The sequence below is a fragment of the Daucus carota genome, chromosome 2, assembly GCF_001625215.2.
Source record: "Daucus carota subsp. sativus chromosome 2, DH1 v3.0, whole genome shotgun sequence".
Lineage (NCBI taxonomy): Eukaryota > Viridiplantae > Streptophyta > Magnoliopsida > Apiales > Apiaceae > Daucus > Daucus carota.
This window is the reverse complement of record NC_030382.2, coordinates 19,398,503-19,420,880: the sequence shown is the minus strand read 5'-3', so window position 1 is coordinate 19,420,880 and position 22,378 is coordinate 19,398,503. Positions and strand designations below refer to the sequence as shown.

The 22,378-nt window shown below is 30.9% G+C and overlaps 1 protein-coding gene across 3 annotated transcripts; it reads left to right on the top strand.

Moving 5' to 3' along the window:
* The first annotated feature begins 1,771 nt into the window (after positions 1-1,771).
* Positions 1,772-22,088, top strand: LOC108209761 (uncharacterized). 3 transcript variants are annotated; one of them, XM_017380849.2, is made up of 13 exons: positions 1,772-2,250; positions 4,138-4,287; positions 4,765-5,385; positions 5,529-6,167; positions 6,336-6,953; positions 7,052-7,684; positions 8,046-8,696; positions 9,256-9,744; positions 11,369-11,919; positions 12,311-13,088; positions 13,658-14,032; positions 14,549-15,114; positions 21,052-22,088. In XM_017380849.2, the coding sequence occupies exons 3-13, from the start codon at positions 4,794-4,796 to the stop codon at positions 21,850-21,852; spliced, it is 6,693 nt and encodes a 2,230-aa protein (XP_017236338.1). In that variant the 5' UTR covers positions 1,772-2,250; positions 4,138-4,287; positions 4,765-4,793; the 3' UTR covers positions 21,853-22,088. The 3 variants fall into 3 exon arrangements, with proteins under 3 accessions (XP_017236338.1, XP_063942614.1, XP_017236339.1); XM_064086544.1 differs by lacking the exon at positions 6,336-6,953; XM_017380850.2 differs by lacking the exons at positions 1,772-2,250; positions 4,138-4,287 and having other exon boundaries at positions 4,666-5,385.
* The last annotated feature ends 290 nt before the right edge of the window (positions 22,089-22,378 follow it).

Here is a 22,378-nt window from a genome sequence, read left to right as displayed (position 1 = left end):
CTTCATTCTTTTGTAAGCAGCCAAGTAAATTTTTTACTCGGGAGGTTCTTAATATAAAAATATCTCAGGTGGAGAAAACAATCCACCTGAAATTTTTAAGATCCCTTTTCTTTTAAATTTCTGTTTAGATTTTGATCTCTTGTGTTTTGAATATTATTGGTTTAGCAAAAATAGTTTGGAATTTTTGTAGATTATATTCAACCCTTCTTCTATGATCTAAGGGGTCATTTGGAAAATCTGAATTAAAAATATCTGATTCGTTATCCTATCTGAATGAGCTGAGCTGGTAAGTTATCTGAATCCCAGAATGAATAATATCATTCGACAAATAGGTTTTGAAATAATGAATTCAATTTACAATAATCTTATCAAAAAAAAATTATTTAACATAAAACATTTCTATAATTTAATAATATTATATTTAAATAGAACATTGTATTTTAATTAGTTTCAAGCCAAAAAAATTAACTCCAATAAATTAATGTTTGATATTACAATATTATAAATCATATCAGAATTAGAAATTTTATACCGAATTCTACGTCTTAAATTTTTTGATATCTGAGCTTATTTAAAGTATAACAATATTTTATTGCAAGCATAAATTAATATGAATATCCAAAAATAATTGGTTATAGATTAGACTAATTTTTTATACATGTGGGTTATATGTAAACGCTGTGCTGAATCATTGGGTTATAAACTCAAAACGGAGCCGCTCAACAGGAACTGATTCATTATGCTTCCCTAAATTTAGTGACAAACAAGCTGAATTGCTGACGCGGTCAGCTCATTACTCATTAAGCACTAATCAGCAGCAAACAAATGAGCCCTAACTTATTGTTTGCCTTATAAAATAACAAATATTATATTTAATTTTATTTTGTGTAATTATTTTATTGTTGAACAACTTGACTGTTATCATCTAGCAATTGTTTTTATTTCTTATGACTAGTTTAAGTTAAATAAACTATTTTAGTTTAATTTTTGAAAGAAGTTGAATGAAGAAAAAGTTAAAAATGAATTTAAAAATTAAAAAGTGAAGGTATATTTTTATGCATTTCTGAAGATTACTACCATTACATTGTAGTCCGTTTCTTGACCCACCCATCTAGAGGAAAGATATTTTGAAGGAAACTCTAGTAAAGATACCAATTTTATAATTCAATTATATCACACTATAATTTCATTCGGTAACTATATTATATAGGGGGCTATTCCACTACAAACCACACTACCATACAAACCTAAAAACCATTATTTTCACTCCTATTTTTGCTATGAGCACTCCAATCTTTTTATTTTTTATTTTTTCTTAAAATTTTCTGGGGGCCCACTGCTGACGTCATCTGTCACGTCAGCAGTGGGTGACCCCACTGCTGACGTGGAGGGTGATGTGGCAGGGTGACGTGACAGAGTGGAAAGTGTAAGTTTTGGGAAGTTGATGACAAAACTAGGGGGGGGGGATTTTGTTAGTTTTTAAAAGTTTGAGGGGATAGTTGTTAATTTTGAAACTAGTTTTTAGGTTTGTATGATAAAGTTGGTTTGTATTTGATCATCCCATATTATATATATATACAATACAATATATTTTTATTAAAATACATTCGGGTTGGATTGGGTTGGTCAAATAAAATCTAAAACCATACCCAACCCATTAAAACCGGGTTGGAGCCGATTCAACCCAATTGAATAACGTTTTAAAATCTTCGATTTGGTTCGACTGAAAATAGGGTCATTTTGGGTCGGGTTAAACTGTTTGGACAACCCCTTCACACCCCTGCACCCATCTCGTCTTCCACCTCATCACTCCCACTGACAGCAACTAGTCTACACACTCACCGCTATTCATCTCCTGACCCAAATATTCAAACTTTTAATCCATTCTTCGCAACAAGCTCCTTCAAAAACGATGCAACAACATCGTTTTAAGTACTTGGGGTTTACCTGAGAGTGCATGTAAGTGTTTGATAGAATTCGTGTGTCTCAAGAATTGTTATGTAATCAAGTAAGGCGTGGTGAATCAAGTGATTTATCATGCGGAGTTGAGGTTAACACAAGACAATGCTATTTCTATTCGCTTTGTTTGGGTATATCAAATCAAACCAAAACAGAGTATAGATTACAATCATCTGTAAATGGAGTTGGGAATTAATCAAGTGACGAAAGAACATCACTTCAAATTCTGGATTTTCGATAATGCTCCGCTCCTCTTCTTCAGCAAACGTGCAATCAGATGTCTAGATACAGGTGAATTCTTGTGCAAATGACCTTTGATTATGTTGTCGTATATGACCGTGCTGATGTGTGAGAGTTTATATTATAATATATAATTCTGATCAAGTAAAGGAAGCTTATGTTGGTCCTTTGGATTCGGGAGGGGTGGTATTTATTAGGCCATGTTGTTGTTGTTGTTTATTTGGAGTGATTAAATATAATGTACTAGACCTTCGTACCTAACTACATCCCATTAGAGTCTAGTGCTAAAGATCTTGACAATTAGGTGAAGTGTAAAAACCCTCGAGTTTGTTTGGGCTTCGCTGTACTTCACGATAGAACAGGGTAATTATTATCTTATCTTTCATATTTAGCTAACATCTGAGTTCTTAATTTTAGATTCACTGAAACTTAGAAGCCTATCTACCATGCCTCACATTAATTTAACTGTTGACTATATTACATCAGTATGTATTTAGGATGAACTCGCTCCTTTTTAGGCCAATCTGATGGGAATTTACCCACAAAATGATCTGGTAATGGTCTCCCGACTCAGCTTTACATATCAGTGGTTAATTTGTCCCGAATCCGTGTTCCAGTACTTGATTTTAATTAAGAAATAAAGTTCACATTCAGCTTACAAATTGACATAATTCAGGACTTATAATACAGATACCAAAACTTTGGAGAAGAGTAAGAGAGGAGGAGGGTCTATGAATATAGTTATAGCATACAACTAGGCATAAACATTTTAAATTAAAGAAAGTGTGAGGTTTAAGGGTAGGTTGAAACTTATCATCTTGAGTATAATTTGTTGAAACTATGGAGCTGTTAAGAGATCACAGTTGTAGATTACTTAATTAAGTAGACATAAATGTAGAGTGTAAATTAAAGAATTGTGTTGTTATTAAATTATTACACAGTTGACATCTTTAAGGCTCAAATCATACATCACAATTATGACATATATGATTATACAAAGACTTTCTAGTTTTTACTGATCTACAAGTCTTCCTAGCTAGCTCCATTTTACTGGACTATAAGTTGAAGTTCGGACTTATTTATCAGGATTTCTAAAATTTTACACTGTTGGTTTAACTTATAAAGGTCAACCATTTGGTTGTTAGAAATCATAGTGGCATTTTTCTATGTATTTTTGCCTGTAACTGATACAAACTGGCTTTGTTTACTTCAATGTCCTCATGCAGAACTAGCCACATGCAGCATTTGGATTCTAGTGCTCCGCTTGTTTGACTTTCCACCAATCTGAAAGAATATTGGAGAATTATTTTGAAGTTAGTATATATATGAAATAATTTTATAAAATGCACCCAGTTCCAATACTGCTTGGAGTTTATATTCTTTTTGAAGCAAGTACAAACCTAAGACTCTAGTAGACTATAAGCTGAAGTTTAAACTTCTTTATCAGAGAAGTATTGATAATTACGCGTTTGATATAATAATTGATATGAGCTTGAGTTTATACTGGTGTACAATAAGCATTCTGATGTGTGATATAGAAAAAAAGTAATAAGTAAAATTTTTGAGGTCACTCAGGTCAACTAATAAGTTGTTAGAAATTATAGTGACTTTTTAAGTGTTTTTTAGCACCTGTGATTCTTGCAAATTGTTGTTGTTTATTCTGACGTCCTTCTCTTACAAACCTGGCCACTTGTAGCATGTGGATTCTTGATTAGATGAGTATTGTTAATGGGTCTAGTTGATTGTATAATTCAGTGTTTAGACTTTATTACTTTGTATCATTTTAGAAAGACAAGTAATTTTGGATAACTAGCACCACATTTTACTGAATTAACCGAGAGATTTAACCCGACATTTTTATACATACACATATATAGCCAAGAACTCTGTTAGAAGATAAGATATATATAATTATGGATAAAGATGCTTTGTATGCAGCTGCCATTGCCAGAGATGCTGCTGCCATAACTGCATTGGATATGGAGCTGAAACACTGAAAGGAGATGTTGCTGCCATTTTAGTGAATTAAATTACTTGGATTATGATATCCTAAAACAATCATAATTCAGGGTATTAACGAAGCAAGAGGTAATCATATTATACCATCTATCTATATAAATAAAATAACACAATTGGTTCTTGATATTTATTTCTTTTTTATCTTTCTTAAAATTCTTTTTTATTTTTTGAAATAAAACTCCATCTAGAAATAGAAAAGTTTCCTACATCTAAAAATAGAAAAGTTTACCCTTATAATCTAGTCATACTCTACTTAATGAAAACATATTTTGATTAAGAATCTAAAGATCGAGATCGTCTAAGATAAATCTATATTATTTTCATGGTTTAAAGCGGCAACCAATTTAACCATTATTTACTTTTTAGTTCTCAAAATTATAACGCATCATCATTACCAAGCCCAACAACCAATTTACATGAGCATGACGTAGCATTTTGGTTGGTCAACATCTTGTTAATATACAGCCATACACCAAGCTTCTATTTATATAACTAGCTCCTGGATGCTAGCAAGTTTCTTGTATATAATCCGTGAAATTCCACCAGGCAGAGCAGTGGTAGAGTAAAATATAGTTATGGATCTGGATACTCTGTTCGATGCTGCCATGGCCGGAGATGCTGAAGCTATTGCCAAATTGGAGATGGAAGCTGATAGACTGCACCGATATCAAGAAACTATCCTTCACCTGCAATCAGAGGAGGGGAATATTGAACGTGTGAGATTCATTTTGAGGGAATTTGCACACAAAAATCTTTTAGCAAAGTTTAGTAGATATAAGCATTCAGCACTTCACTTGGCTATATACGAAGGACGAACTGAAGTGGCCGAGGTCCTCATTGATGCAGCTCGCCATTTGCCTCATTCAGATGATGATGGTAATCCCGAAGTCACTTCTTTTCAAGCTTTTCTCAGGCAAGGTGATAAAGATTTGGACACTGCCTTACATGCAGCAGTCTTGAGAGGAAATTTTACTATCGTTAAGCTACTAGTAGAGGCCGATCGGACTGATACACATATTCAAAACGACAACGGTAAAACACCAATGTACATAGCTGTGGAAAAAGGTCTCCACGATATAGCAGAGATTATCTCTACAACTTGCACTGCTCCATCTTTGCTCGGACCTGATTGTAGTACTGTTGTGCGTATTAAAAATCTGGACCAAGGTATGCTCTTTAAACACTCTTTGTTTAAACATAATATACTATCTATAGGCATATATACTTCTTTTTGTTATTGAAGCTAAATCCAATAGTGTATTTGTTAAAATCTTCTTCGCTATTTAATTTGACACTTTTTTATTTTATAGCTAAGAGCCCTGGTGGAAGCCTCTACAAGATTATGGATAAAGATGCTCTGTATGCGGCTGCCATTGCTAGAGATGCTGATGCCATAGCTGCAATGGAAATGCATGCTGATAAATTGAACGGATACGAAGAAACTATTCTTCACACAGAGTCCGAAAACGGAAATACAGAACACGTGCGATTTATATTAAGGGAGTTTGCAGACAAAAACCTTCTGGTCAAGCTTAACAAATATAAACAGACTGCACTTCACTTGGCTTCGTCTCAAGGACACACAGAAGTGGCGGAGGTCCTCATTAATGCTGCTAGACATTTGCTGCCTCCTTCTCCACATGATGATAATATTGATGATGATAATCCAGTTACTTCATTTCAAGATTTCCTTAGGCAAGCTGATAAATATATGGACACTGCCTTACATGAAGCAGTTAAGAAGGGTAATATGGCCCTTGTTAAGCTTTTGGTAGAGGCTGATACAAGTGGTAAACATATTCAAAATGATGAAGGCAAAACACCAATGTACATTGCTGTGGAAGAAGGGTTGAATGATATAGCAGAGGTAATCTCTACAACTTGCATTTCTCCATCTTTGCTCGGATCTGATTGTAGTACTGTTGTGCGTAACAAGAATTTTGACCAAGGTATGCCTCATAAAGACTCTGTCTCTTTCCATTTTTTTTAATGTTAAGACTCTTTTGTTAACTAAACTACATTTAGTTCCTTTTGTGTTAAATTTTGTTTTGAACATATATTCATTGTTATGATGATTCCTAAAATAAACACGATTTGACACATGTTTATGTATATAGCTAAAAGCCCAGGTGGAACCCTCTATAAAATTATGCAGAAAGATGCTCTGTATGCAGCTGCCATTGCCAGAGATGCTGATGCCATAGCTGCATTGGAGATGCATGCTGATAAGCTGGACATGAATGACAGAACTATCCTTCACATTGAATCCAAAGAAGGAAATATAGAACATGTGCGCTTCATTTTGAGGGAGTTTGCACACAAAAACCTTTTAGTGAAGCAGGATGATCAAATGGAGACTGCACTAACCTGGGCTGCATATTTTGGACACACTGAAGTGGCCAAGGTCCTCATTGATGCAGCTAAACATTTACCTTCTTCAGAAGATTACAATCCAATTACTTCTTTTCAAGCTTTTCTTAGGCTTGGTGACAAAGATATGGACACTGCCTTGCATATAGCAGTCATACATAATAAAGAAGAAATTGTTAAGCTGTTAGTAGAGGCCGATCCAAGTGATACACATACACAAAACAATGAAGGTAAAACTCCAATGTACATAGCTGTGGACAAAGGGTTCAATGATATAGCAGAAATAATCTCTACAACTTGCACAGCTCCATCTTTGGACGGACCTGATGGTAGTACTGTAGTGCGTATTAACAATCTCGAGCAAGGTATGCTCTTTATAGACTCTTCTGGTTATTCTTTTTGTTTTTATTCTGAATCCTTTATCATTTTGCTAGAAGTTTTTTGAAATATACACACATTACAGGTAAGAGCCCTGGTGGAACTCTATTTAAAATTATGGATAGATATGCTTTCTTCGTGGCTGCAATTGCCGGAGATGCTGATGCCATAGCTAAATTGGAGACGGAAGCTGATATACTGAACGAAGGTGAAGAAGCTATCCTTCACGTTGAATCTCAAAATGGATATACACAACGTGTGCGATTTATTTTGATGGATTTCGCAAAGAAGTATCTTTTGTCCGCGCTTGATTCAGATAAACACACGGCACTTCACTTGGCAGCAAATAATGGACACACTGAAGTGGCTGAGATCCTCATCGATGTAGCTAGACATTTGTATCCTTCTACAGATAATGATAACCCTCAAGAAAGTCCACGTACTTCATTTCAAGATTTTCTTAGGCAATCTGATCAATATGAGGACTCTGCCTTACATGCAGCAGTTAAGAAAGGTCACGTTCCTATTGTTAAGTTATTAGTAGAGGCCGATCCAAGTGATACACATGTTCAAAATGATGAAGGCAAAACACCAATGTACATAGCTGTAGAACAAGGGTACAATGATATAGTAGAGATAATATCTACAACTTGCACAGCTCCATCTTTGGACGGACCTAATGGTAGTACTGTTGTGCGTATCAAGAATCTCGACCAAGGTATGCCTACTCCCTCTGTCCCATTTAATTCTATACGTTTCTTTTCAACTGCTCGACACGCATTTCAATGCTCTTATAAATATATATTCGTAACTTATTTTTAAGATTTTTTTTCCTAAATAAAATATAACATCCAAACTTTAATTCAGAAAAAGAAAATCTTAAAAATAAATTACACAACTATACTTTACAGGAGCATTAAAGTACGTGTCGCGTCCCCGTACCTAAATGTATACTATCCAGGGGGACGGAGGGAGTATATATAAGGATATGTACTTGTTTTTGTTATTTAAGCTAAATCCAGTTTCGTTTTTTTCAAATCTTCTTTGCTATTTGGTTTGACATGTTTTTATTTATATAGCTAAGAGCCCTGGTGGAACCCTCTATAAGATTATGGATAAAGATGCTCTATACGTGGCTGCTATTTCCGGAGATGCTGATGCCATAGCTGTATTGGAGATGCAAGCAGATAAACTGAGTGGATACTATAAAGAAACTATCCTCCACACTGAATCAGAAAACGGAAATACAGAACACGTGCGATTTATTTTGAGGGAGTTTGCAGACAAAAATCTTTTGGTCAAGCTTAACAGATACAAACAGACTGCACTTCACTTGGCTTTGTCTGAAGGAAAGACCGAAGTGGCTGAGATCCTAATTGATGCAGCTAGACATTTGCCGACTCCTGATTCAGCTAATGATAATACTGATGATAATCCAGTTACCTCTTTCCAAGCTTTCCTTAGGCAAGCTGATACAGATTCTGACACTGCCTTACATATAGCAGTCAGTTTGGGTCATGTGGCCATTGTTAAGCTATTAGTAGAGGCCGATCCAAGTGATCCACATATTCAAAATGATGACGGCGAAACACCAATATACATAGCTGTGAAAAAAGAGTACTACGAGGTAGTGAAGATGATCTGTACAACTCGCACCGCTCCACTTAATTTGAATGCTCCTGGTTCTAGTACCACTCTATTACATATTCTTATCAAGAATCTCGACCAAGGTATGTTTTAGTTTCTAGCACCTGACTTCGTCCAGCATATGTGTTGTTTAGTCATTAAAATTTTACACCATACATAATACATTGTATCAAATAATAAAAAATGCAAACGACACTAACACAGAGCAGTACTTATAATTAGTCCAAAAACTATTTGCTTAATTATATTAAATTGCAATTTCAATGTAATATTAAATGTATCATGTCTGCTGCTGGTACACCAAATAGTTGTTTGAAATATTCATAAAATTTATTTGATCCGCATTATGAAAATTATAAAATATACCCAACTCCTTTGTGCTACAGTTATCATAAACAATGACTTTGTGTAAACAGAATTTGGTATTTGCTAGATTTAAAAATTCATAATAAGATTAACTTCCATAAATTTATTATTTTAACCCAAAAAGCATACAAATTATTGTTCTTAATATTATTGAACTCAAATAAGTTTTAGTATCTAAAAATAATTTTTACAGTTGTAATATTTTAAATATCACGTATTTCAAATCTCAAAAAGGGTTATCTTATTCTAATACTTTCACTTTCACCATCCTCGCAGGAAGAAAAGAATTGGAAGATGTGATTAGACAAATTATAGAATCAATTAAGCGGGTACATAATAATCTCAACGTACTCGAAAAGGATAAAAGCTTGGTTCAGTTCTTCAATAAAACCGACGAAAAGAGATGCATCATTTTAGAATTGGCGGTGGAGGGAAATCATTTGAACTTGGTTGAATTGATATTAGCAGAAAATCCAGCCTTTCACCCGTACGAGGACGATGCCTATTACCTTGAAATGCATGCTGTTGAGTATCATGCACATTTCGAGCAAATGTATCCTGCTTTATTGGGTATCATTCCTTTAATTTACAAAATTATGGATAAAGAAGTTGGTGGTATGCTCAAGTTACTCACCCAAGCATATGAAAAAGGGATTGAACGTGCTCGGTACATATTTCAAATGCCCTATGAGAGAGGGATTGAACATGCTCTATACATATTTCAAATGCCTGAATTAATTTCTGCTATTAGAGGCCGCCAAAAAGGTATGTACCAGTATTTCATTATTATTAAAATGTAATAATAGTATGATGTTCTATATTGATAATGATAACCTAAATCAAATATAATTCCATAAAAATATAATATGTATACAGTGCTTAGACTTTAGACAGTGTTTTAAAAGTACAAAAATCATATTTTTTATATAATTTTGGGACTTAAATATATATATATATAGGGTTGCACTCCACACAGAACACTTTAAAAAAAGAACAACACAGAACACTATCATAACACTTTTTCTTTCATAAAAAATGATTTGTTATGATTATAATTACATAGTTAAGCACTAACTAAACTTAATATATGAAATCTAACATCCAAATCTATCCAAATTATTAATATGAAATATTATAGAATTCAGAACAGAATCCAAAACAGAATCCAGAATAGAATCATGTACATATTCTTTACATGACTAATATCACATAGAATAATGTTATTTTTAATCCATAATTGTGGTTAAACATGCTAGATACTATTATTATTCATAAAAAATGGTTAATTAGCTTAAAGTTAGAATTTAATTCAAGTTTTAGATGAGATTCTATGTTCGATTCCAAAGTGTTCTTCTTTTAAGGGTGTTCTGTTTTGAGCAATGCCCTATATATATATATATATATATATATATATAGAGAGAGAGAGAGAGAGAGAGAGAGCATTGCTCAAAAAAGAACACCCTTAAAAGAAGAACAAAGAAGAACACTTTAGAATCGAACATATAATCTCATCTAAAACTTGAATCAAATTCTAATTTTAAGCTAATTAACGTTTTATTATGAATAATAATAGTATCTAACATGTTTAACAACAATTATGAATTAAAAGTAACATGATTCTATGTGATATTAATCATGCAAAGAATATATATATGATTCTATTCATAATTCTGTTTTGGATTCTATTCTGGATTCTATAATATTTCATATTAATAATTTGGATGAGTTTGGATGTTAAATTTCATATATTAAGTTTAGGCTGTGTTTAACTATGTAACTATAATCTTAACAAATCATTTTTTATGAAAAATAAAGTGTTATGATAGTGTTCTCTCTTGTTCTTTTTTTAAAGTGTTCTGTGTGGAGTGCAAGCCTATATATATATATATATATATATATATATATAGTGATAATTATAAAATCGGATACATATATTTTGTGATGTATGATAGTATTGTATTTTTATTTGTATATATAATTAACATCAATTCAATAATTTGTGAGAATATATTAGTCAGCGGTTCGTTTATCAAAGTTTAGATATAATAATTATTGATGTGTAACTAAATTATTCAAACAATTAAAAGTATAAAACAAATTAGATGTACTTCCATAGTATTTTAATCCCTTAATTAATAAACAAAAAATAAGAAGGGATCACATGTAATATAATAATGATGTCAACATATGTACTAAAATAAATCCTAGCCATTGTACCATGCAATGATCAGAAGATATATATAAAATGAAATATGTATCTACATACATTCATCCTCATTAAGATTTTAGGAATGATACCTGAAATAAAAATATAACACAAATTATAAGTTTGAAAATATATAGCAAATATAATTTGATGCCCAATTGATATATTACATTTTCTTTTCAGAATCCGTCATCAGCAAGTTAAAGGAGTACTATTCCAAAAACCTTGTAACCTTTGCTGACAATCTAGGATGGACTGCTCTTCATCATGCAGCATATCACGAATTTGATTCTATAATTCAGCCAATGGTAGAAGCACAAAGAGAATTCAAATATCCATTTGCGTACGAAAATATGTTATCAACACCTTTTCATGTAGCAGCGGAAAAAGGATATACATCTACAGTGATATGTCTTATGCAGTCATGGCCATCTTGGTCATCAGCATATACTATTGTTGATAAAGATGGAAAAAATATTCTACATATGGCGGCATTGCAAAGTAAAAAAGAGATGATACAAGGCATTTTAAATTATTGTTCAGAAGAGTACAAGAAAGAGTTTGTGAATAAGCAGGATAACAACGGTGATACACCTCTTCACATTCTTATCGATCGTGGTTGCTTCATTCCCGAACTCCTGAGATATGAAGGGCTTGACATAAGGGTAGAAAACAACAAAAGATGGACTCCTCCTGATATGTTGTATTCTGATGAGCAAGTTACTGATGAGCAGGTACTCAAAGAACATACCTTTTTATACTAATGTCTGAAAACTTGTTATCTTAGTCTGAGCTTCACCAAAATACACTTAAAACCATTATGTTTTAGTTTTTTTTTTTTGTGTATATGTATATTAATGTAATTTGACTCATATTCAGAAACTATAATTTTGCTTATCACATGAGTCTGTGGTATGGTGATTATTCACCTTCACCTATATACATTCCGGATTTCTGGTTGAAATCACATTCATAACTCAAAGATAAAACATGTGCAACTCAAATATATAAAAAGCTGATGGATATGTAGTTTGGACCATGTTACCCCTTTTCAGGTCATGTTTAAATCTTGTATGCCTCCAAATTAAGCTAATTGTTAAATTATTTTCTTTGCTTTATTTCCAGGTACAAATCAAAATTGCACTTGATGGTATCCAAATTGATTCAAAAAGGGATCTTTTTTCAAGTTCGGTCCTCCCACCAAGTAAACGGGTGAGAAAAGATGTGATTTTTAATGAAAAAGCAAAACAGATGAAGAATGAAAAGAATGCACTGATAAAAAAAGATGCTCATGCCATGGAAAATTGTTTTGCCGAGGCCATTGCTGGAGATCCTATATCCAGAGCTGCACTGGAGATGGATGCAGCTATACCAAACGAATTGGGAGAAACTATCCTTCACGTTGAATCAAAGAAGGGAGATATAGAACATGTGCGATTCCTTGTGAGTGCGTTTGCGTACAAAGGCCTTTTAATCAAGCTGGACAAATCAGAACAAACTGCACTTCACCTTGCAGCACTTCATGGACACACTCGAGTGGTTGAGGTCCTCATTGCTGCAGCCAGACGTAATTTGTCTTCTTCTTCAGCTAATGATGATGCCCATAATCAAGTCAGTAATTTTCACAATTTTATTAGGCAAGCTAATGTTCAAGAAAGAAACACCACATTACATCTAGCTGTTCTAAGTGGTTACGTGGCAATAGTGAAGCTCTTAGTGGAGGCCGATCCAAATGACAGTCATGTTCAAAATAATGAAGGCAAAACTCCAATTTTCATAGCTGTGGAAAATGGGTACAAAGATATAATAAAGGAGATGTGTACAAATTGCACAGCTCTGTCTTTAGATGGTCCTCATGGTAGGACAACGGCTTTGCATGCTCTTATAAAGAATATCGGCCAAGGTATGGAGTACATATGTATGAATTAATTCTATGAAGCCTTATAGTACACATTTACAATTGGTATATGGTATTTATATCTTCATTTCATCATAGGTTATAGAGGACCAAAGTTAAGTGTTAATCACCTGATGATCAACTTCTAATTAAACTCATACATGTGAGTACATTTATGCATAATGCATGTGAGGTTCTGAAGATATGTTATATTTATCGATTTTTTCTAGTAAACATATGAATCTTGTACAAAGACCATGAGTAGGTTTGTCTCGATCTAAAGTAGAATAGGATCTGTTAAACTTGATTTTTATTTTTAAGAACGGATGATTTACATATAATAACAAAACAATCCAATACTAAAATTAACTTTTCACCTAACTTTAGAACTTGATTTTTATCTTTATATTTTGGGAACTGAATAATTGAATTATCCAATACTAGATTTAACTTTTCACCTAACTTCAGGTCATGAATGGATAAAGCAAATATTACTATCTGAGCACTTTATCACTGAATAAGGAACATTTTTATTAGTTAGTCGTGTATAAGTAACATTATTACTTGACTTATAGTGACAAAAGGAGCAAACAACATGATTAAGATGATGATTGAAGCAGCCAAAGGTTGGAGCAGTGCAGAGGACCCATCACTTTTAAAGTTTAAAGAAATCTTTAGTAGAACAGACGAGTCTAGAAGCACTGTCTTGCAACTGGCCATGGAGAGAAACTATGTGGATGTCGTTAAACTGATACTACAAGAAGATCCAGCCTATCAACCTGTTCCTGAAATTAAAAGACATGGTATCATGCGTTTAATCTACAAAGCCGTGGATGAAAAGTATAGCAAAGACATTCTTGAATTTCTCTCTGAAGCTTATGAAGCTGGAATTGACTCTGATCATAAAGGTGTGCTTGCTTTGATTCTTGATATTAAGAGACGTGATGAAGGTATGTAATGTACACAATATTACTAATCTCATATAAATATTTTTATTGATTTGTACAAATAATAAAGTATTCATTGGCCCTGTTTGAAGTTAGAGGTTTGACCACTAGAATGCGCTAATATTAGTGTTTGGTAGTTAGTGGATTGAAATAGAGGTTTGGATCCAAAAAGCTAATTTTGAAAAAGCTACTTTGAGGAGCTTTTTGGGTTAGAGGTTTTGGTTTATGTCAGAAAAAGCTAATCAATCAGCTATTTACCGAACGATTTTACGAGAAACTGCAAACTAGTCAAAACATCTACTTCAATGAGCTAGTCAAAACATCTACTTTAATCCGCTAACAGCTTACCGCTAATTCCCAAAGAGGGCCATTATCATCTTCTTCATCTTTCTTGGTCTAGATAAATTTTTAGTCACAGCTATGTAAAGTGCATTAAATTTAAGTTTGTCACATTTATTATTTCTCTTTGGGTTTTGCTTGACAGAATTTACGTACCTGATATATTTGTTTTTTTCCTAGACTCTGTATTAGGTCACTTAAGGGATGCTAAATCACGCGTGACTTTTAAAGAAGATAATGGATGGACACCGCTTCATTATGCTGTATATCATGAATTTGATTCAATACTTGGTGCCATAATAGAAGCCCAAGAAGATATTGGACAACAATTTGTGTATGAAAATTTGGTACCAACACCCTTTCATGTTGCAGTCATACATGGATATACTTCTACAGTTACAAGACTACTGCAATCATGGCCAGATCCTTCTAGTGAAGTCAGTGCTGATAACTCTCCATACACAGTTGTTGATGTAAATGGCAGGAATACACTACATTTGGCAGCAGCTGCTAATAACAAAGAAATGGTACTAGATATTTTGAAATATTGTCCAAAAGAGTACAAGGACCAGATTCTAAAACAGCAAGATGATAATGGCGATACACCTCTCCATCTTCTTATCTCCTGCGGCTGTTTTATACCTGAACTCATAAAATATGAAGTCCCAGATACAAAGGTAAAAAACAAGAATGGTTGGACTGCTCCAGATATGTTGTATTTTCAGAACCTTATTGTTGGCGATCAGGTACGTGGAACCTAAATTTTTAGTTTATTTAATTTGTAGAAAGTACTTTTTATAGATAACAAAATAATAGTAATGTCCTGATAAGAGTCTAGTACCAAAATCTGCCTATTGATGTGTGATAGCCAATTATAATTGATTCCACTAATTAAACATATCACTTGATATTTAAGATCCATTTTGTAATCTAATGGTTTTCACAAAATTAAGCTCATAAAATTTAATTGATATAAAATGTATCAATATATATATTAACCTTAACTTTTCCTCATTATATGAATTGGATGAATAAAAAAAATTAATGACGAATATAAAAATACCAGACATATAATTTTTTAACAGAATATATTGAAGATAATCTAGTTAGATCTTTTTTCTAAGAGTTAATTTTAATAAGTAAACAATTATGTCAAAATATAAGTTTGTGAGTACAACCAAAGTTTTCTACTTCCGTCTTGTTATGTAATTAATCACTAATTAATCAAGATTCAGACTTCAACAAAAACATAAAACTTTAGCAATAGTTAATTATGTAACCATAATCGATATTAATATAATTTATTATTATATTAGAGTCGATCAATTGATTAAGTATTTAAAATTTTTAAATAAGTTTATGCTCTAATAAATAATAAAATATATACACACTAATTGATAAATAAACTCGGTTAACTCTTCTAATCATAAACATTGAAATTTTGAACTCATATTTATGTAAATTGTTAGATATAATGAGCCTGTTTTTGTGGGATTTAAGCCTAAAGCCCAGGCTTGAAGTCATTTTTGGCTTTAAGCTGAAAATGTCTGTTTGTGTAATAAGTCAGAAACTGACCTAAAATCAGAAATAAGTCAGAAATTGACTCAAAGTTAAAAGTTAGTTTGAGGTAATTTTTTCAGTGAAGTTACTTTTAAAAACCTTTTTTTTTGATAAAAAGTCATAAGTTACCCATAAATCACTTTTATTTTTATTATTATATATTTGATAACCCATAAGTCATTAATAACTCAAAATTACCCAAGATAGACATTTTAAACTCCCCACTATATAAGTCACGTTAATTCATAAGTCACGTTCAGTCATAAACTCACCCAAACAGGCTCAATATTACCAACAATATATTATATTTCAGCTTTTACAATATTAATTTTAGAGGGATAAATAAATGTAAAAGCCTTACAATTATACTAAATTCTAATTTCAAATTAGTAAAAGATATGAATATATTAACTACAAATTACTGAAAAGTAATTTATTTAAAATTAATCCCTGCATTTGCACCGAGTGTAAGCTAGTATATATAACTATTTTAGAAGGATGCATTAATTAAATTTTTAATGGATATTCTCTATGTTACACTCGTGAAATTGACTTTTTCCGTTGGTACTCGTGAAATAATCATCGATTTAGATTTTATCCAACGGTACTGGAGTTTGATGCTCCAACGAAAATGGGTCTCCATCGAACTTTATTATATATATAATATATAATTTCTTAGTTACCATAAACTAAATGGGTTTGTATATTGAAATTTAATGAACCTAAATTTTTAGGAGTAAGCATATAAGTTCAATTTAAATGAATTAAATAATTGTTATTTCACGATCTTAAATTATTATAGAAATAAGTATCAACCAAAATTTCGAACTTTCATTAATGAAATATTTAACTTATCTAAAGACCGTAAAATATAATTGTTATTTATTCTTTTAAAAGATTTTTAATTTTTCACAATAAAGATAAAAATAAAAAATGAAACAAGGGTGATAACCAAAGTTTGATATTTTATAATTTAGTATTAGAACTCCAAAGATAAAGTATTGATACTATATTATTGTTGTTCAATGCATGCAAAACATGAACCTAAATAAATTATTTTAAAAAAAAAATTTATTACTTAACATTAACATTTTTCAGTTTTAATATTAAACTCCCTCCCTCTGTATTTTATACGTATAGTATTTGGCACGCACTTTAATGCTACTCTAAAATATGGTTCCGAACTTATTTTTTAAATTTTCTTTTTCTGAATAAAAATTTAATAGCTAAACTTTTATTTAGGAAAAAAATTTCAAAAAATAAGTTATAGAATATACTTTAAAGAAGCATTAAAGTATGTGCCGCTCCCCCTGCTTATACAACTCAGGCGGAGGGAGTATATGATAACGCATCTATATATAATTTTATATTCAAACAATTATATATCTATAATTATAAATAAAGATAAAGTTCTTTATCGTACCAATATCCACTTATCTCGTGTTATTATTATATAATTTGTAGTCATTAGTGGTAGCATAGTGGATCAAATGTAGCAAATATCTTAGATATATATTCTGATTTAAACGTAAAGTTTAAAAAGTTACTTCAATTGCATATAAGTCTCAAATACAAAATCACACAAATTTAATTATATACTCGATAATTCACACAATTAGTTATCAAATTTTAGAGATTATTTAATGTTATAAAAAACTAGGAATATTTATAAATATACCAACTTCTTACAAATTATTTACAAAAATACTGTCAAGTTTTTTTTTTAAATACATTTTTTTCCAAATTATTTACAAAAATACGACTTGGAACTTCTACAACCTCATTTGCAACTGTTGCAGTTGAAGTTGCATAAGTTGCAAATGAAAATTCCATTTGCAACTGTTGTAGATGGTGTTGCGAACGAGGTTGCAGAAGTTGCAAGTCGTATTTGTTAAAGAAGTTGTAAATTTGTAACTATTTGCAACTCTCGCAAAATGTTGTTGCAAATGAGGTTCCAGAGGTTGTAAATCGTATTTTTGTGAATAATTTTTAAAAAATGATATTTTAAAAAATATTGAAAGTTGACAACAATATTTTTGTAAACATATTTATGAGGTTAGGTGGTTATGGAAAAAGCCCTATTACATTATATCATTGTACTGTTATAACTAAATATGAAATATTATTTAATTAATGTTAAGTACTATTATTGTGAGTTGGCCAATATTAGATATAGTTTAATAAATATAATATCATATCAGTTATTATATCAGGTTTGATGGCCTTATAGTCATCTTTATATAATTATCTAAAATTAAGATATATTTCAATATAAAATTAAGAAAATTTATATAAATACAGCAGACTAGGTTCCATTATTATAAAAATGTCATTTAACTTTTATATACAAAATACATACGACTTTAGGTAACTTTTTAAAGTTGACTTTAGACTTGTTTTTCTTATTAGTACATAGTACATTAATTATTGGTTTTGCTATTGCTATTGTCATACTCATCCCTTTCGGGATTATGGAGGAATTATAACCGAAGATGTACGGGAGTTGTTAAAGGACTTTTAGTAGAAGATATAATACTTATATTAATATTATAAATAAATAAATAAAATTAATAATAATTTATAACAACCAGTTTATAGTTCTTTAAAGGACTTGTAATAGATAATGTAATATTTGCGCTAATATTATAAATATAAATAAATATAGATATCTAAATTTTGATAGTGACAATTAATTAATAATGTATAATATTTGGAGTGATTTTGGTATGAGAGGTAGTTGTATGACATGTAGCGCTTTTAGGCGCTCTTAGAGGACTTTGTAACAAAAGATTTTATAGATCTAATAATATTATAAATAAATAACTTATGATATCTATTTTTAAGCAAGAATGTTAAAAGTTTGGTAGGTAGGTCGGTCGGTATTTGGGCATACAGGCCTCATTAACTTATCACAAATTTTGATAATTTTTTTAATAATTAAAATACATTTAAACATTCTTATCGAAACATCTCTTCGGGCCACTTTTTAATTAGCTTTTTGACGGGTTATACTATTAAGAACTTATTCAAGATGTTAAATAAGAAATTTGTTTAAAACACCCAATAAAACTCTATTAACCAAAACACGTTTCTTAATTATTTAAAAAGCTATTAGTTACAAAACACATATCATTCTAATATAATTTTATCTCACAATAAAATTATGTATTGAATACATATACACACGCGCGCACATATCTATCTATACTATCTATACTATACAATAATATGTCAACATGGATATAATTTATAATACAAAATTTTAGTTATGTTTTTTTAGTTTGGTCATACCTAAATTACGCTTACTTAAAAAGATCAACATTAAAAAACTTCTCTTTATAACCATAAGTCTACAACACATGAAGTTTCTTACTTTTACATCGTTAGAAAGTTTCAAACAATTTTAAAGATTAAAAATACTTTAACGTACTATAAGAAAAAAACTCCATCATTATTTTTTTAAATATAATTTATAGTTGGTTTAAAAATTAAAAGAAGAAGTAAAAATACTATGAATAACATATATTAATGTTAAAAATACTTATATATAGATGTATAACCTATAAAGACAAACTAGAAATTAAATTAAAAAATTATATAATTAAGCGTGAATCTTCCTAACTCCAATGTCTTCTACTCCGAAAACAAATACGAAGTTATCAATGTATCTGATACGAGATAAATAATATGCTTTGTTTATAAATGAAAAAAAATAAAATATAAAAAATATAATTTATAATTAGTTGAAACCTAACAAAAAGTAAAACTACTATCAATAACATATATTAATATTAAAAAATACTTATTTTAGATAAAAATATATATTATTTCTAATAACCATTAATAATATATAAATATAAATATAAATAAATATTTTAAAAACTTAATCTCTAAAAGAAAACATAATCAATTTGTCAATAATATTTAATCCAATTTTCATACATTATCATATAACTTCACATATAAAAAAGAATCTAACGAAGTTAAAAATAAAATTATAAATATAAAATTTGGAATATCTTGTAAAAAAATATATAAACAATCATGTCTCTTCTTAATTATAAAGTGTTTTACTTGAAAACAAACATGAACCATCATATAACTCTTCTTAACTATAACTATAACGTGTTCTATGTCAATACAAACCCGAACTATCATGCAACTCTTTTTTGATTATAACGTTTACTCTAAGACAAACTTTTTCCTTAGAAATGAAGATATATAAAATATAAAAAAATATGATTTAAAATTAATCAAAATACACATATTATTATTAGAAAAACATTCACAGATAGATAAAAGAAATATTTATTGTTAATACTAATGATTTATAATATAAAAAAATACTGTAAATGCTAAAGTTTCAAGGCAAAACATAATCAGTCGGTTAATATAATTTTATGAAATTCCAATTCATCAATACTAAAACACTAATGAAATAATGTTGAAATTTAGATTATAAATAATAAATTTAAAATTATATAGTTGCCCGTGTTCCGCACGGGTTTAAGGCTAGTATATGATAAAATAACAAATATTATAAGTCATCAGTGTAAGGCACGGTCTAATCAAATAATTAAAAAAATGTATGAAATTCTTAACGTCGTAGAAGATATTATAATTGTATTAATATGATAAATAAATAAATAAATATTATGATGGGCAGCATTTGGTATTTTTAGTACTGGTGTCACGAGTTTCATTTTAAGAATATTGTTTATTGTTAATAAGGTGTATATTTGGGGTGTAAAGTATATAGATTCTCTTGTTGAGTATTTCCTATTCCTAGTCTTCTTTAGCTAACTAAATTTTATTATTAATCCTATAAAATTCATACTTTTTAAAACAATAAGAGGTATGCATCTACCTTCCATTGCGGTTAACTATGCCGTTTGGATTTAATGTAACACTTTTTCTGGTCGTCAAAAGCTATTTCCTACCTAGTGGAAGACATGAATATTATTATAAAAGTTTCAATTCTATTTGAAATTTGGATTTAAGTTTATAATACCTAATTTTAGGTAATGCTCGAACCTCAACAAAATATGAAAAATTAATCATAGTATTTAATTTACAAATTTACATAAATATATTAACTACTTGTTAACGTCCATTTTTGATAGGTACAAATAAAAGTTGCCCTTGAAAATATGGAGACAGATCAGTGGTATGGAAATTCTTTTCTTAAAAGCATGGAGAAGAATGTTTTTGGAAGTCTTTTCAAGAAAAAACCAAACTCAATGCTTAAAAGCATGAAGAAGAATATTTTTGGAATGCTTTTCAAGAAAAAGCAGAATGTTTCTGAACGTTCAGTACTCCCAATCAGAAGTACTAGTTTAAGGCTCCCAAATAAAAGTGAAAGTTTAGTGCTTCCAAGCAGACGACAGAGAAAAGATGTTCTGTTTAATGAATGTAAAATCTCGCTGAATGATGCAAAGGAGAAACAGAAGAAAAAAGAACTACAAAGATATAGGGAGGGGAACAACAGCCAGATAGTAGTTAGCGCACTCATAACTACTATAACTTTTACAGTAGGATTTACTATGCCGGGAGGTCTCCATCAAAGTGGAGAAGTTGATGAAGGATCGGCTGTTCTTTCAAAAAAGGCAGCTTTTAACACGTTTATGGTATTAGATGTTATAGCTTTGCTACTGTCTTCATGTTCTATGTTCATCTACTTCCTTGAATCTATCTATGACGATCCCGACCAAGTGTTCAGCCTCCATGCAACAACAACTGGACTCAACATAGTTTCTGTCATGTTGATGATGTTAATATTTATCACAGGAACATATGTGGTATTATCCCAATCACCGGCCCTCGCCATTACAGTTTGCGTCATTGGTTCACTCTTCTTTATTTTTGTCATTGTTCACCTGATGAAGTTTGTACGTTCTCGTCGAGCAAAGAAGAATAGAGATTGAGTATGTCTGTCGCTATCTGTTATTTTATATATTTATGTAGTTCAAGTTATGATGTATTGTAAAAGGACCGATGCTATCTAGCAGGATGATGTAGTAGACTAGCAGCTGTGAACACCCTGTTTATATTTTGTCATTATTATTGCTAGGGAGCATTGTTTTATTATTGGGTGTAGTAAGAGACGATATGTACTTTCACTTTGTGTTCCTTTGATGTATAGAGTGAAAATTTTGGCACAGGTTCATTGCCTGGTGGTGATATTTAATGACCATAAACTTTCTTCCAACAGCGGTGACATATTAGAATTCGTCGCCTTTACTGCAAATCAAGAGTATCAAGACATCAGCATTTTTCGTCAAAAAAAGACATCAGCATTTGGATAATGACTAGATGATGACAGTTGCTGGATTAAGAAATTCACCATCACTAGTCGTTGATGGATGTACAAAGACAGGTGAACTTGTAGGACAGACTTGTAATGATGAAATAATCTTGATTCATGAACTTAAAATATGCACGGAAAATAGC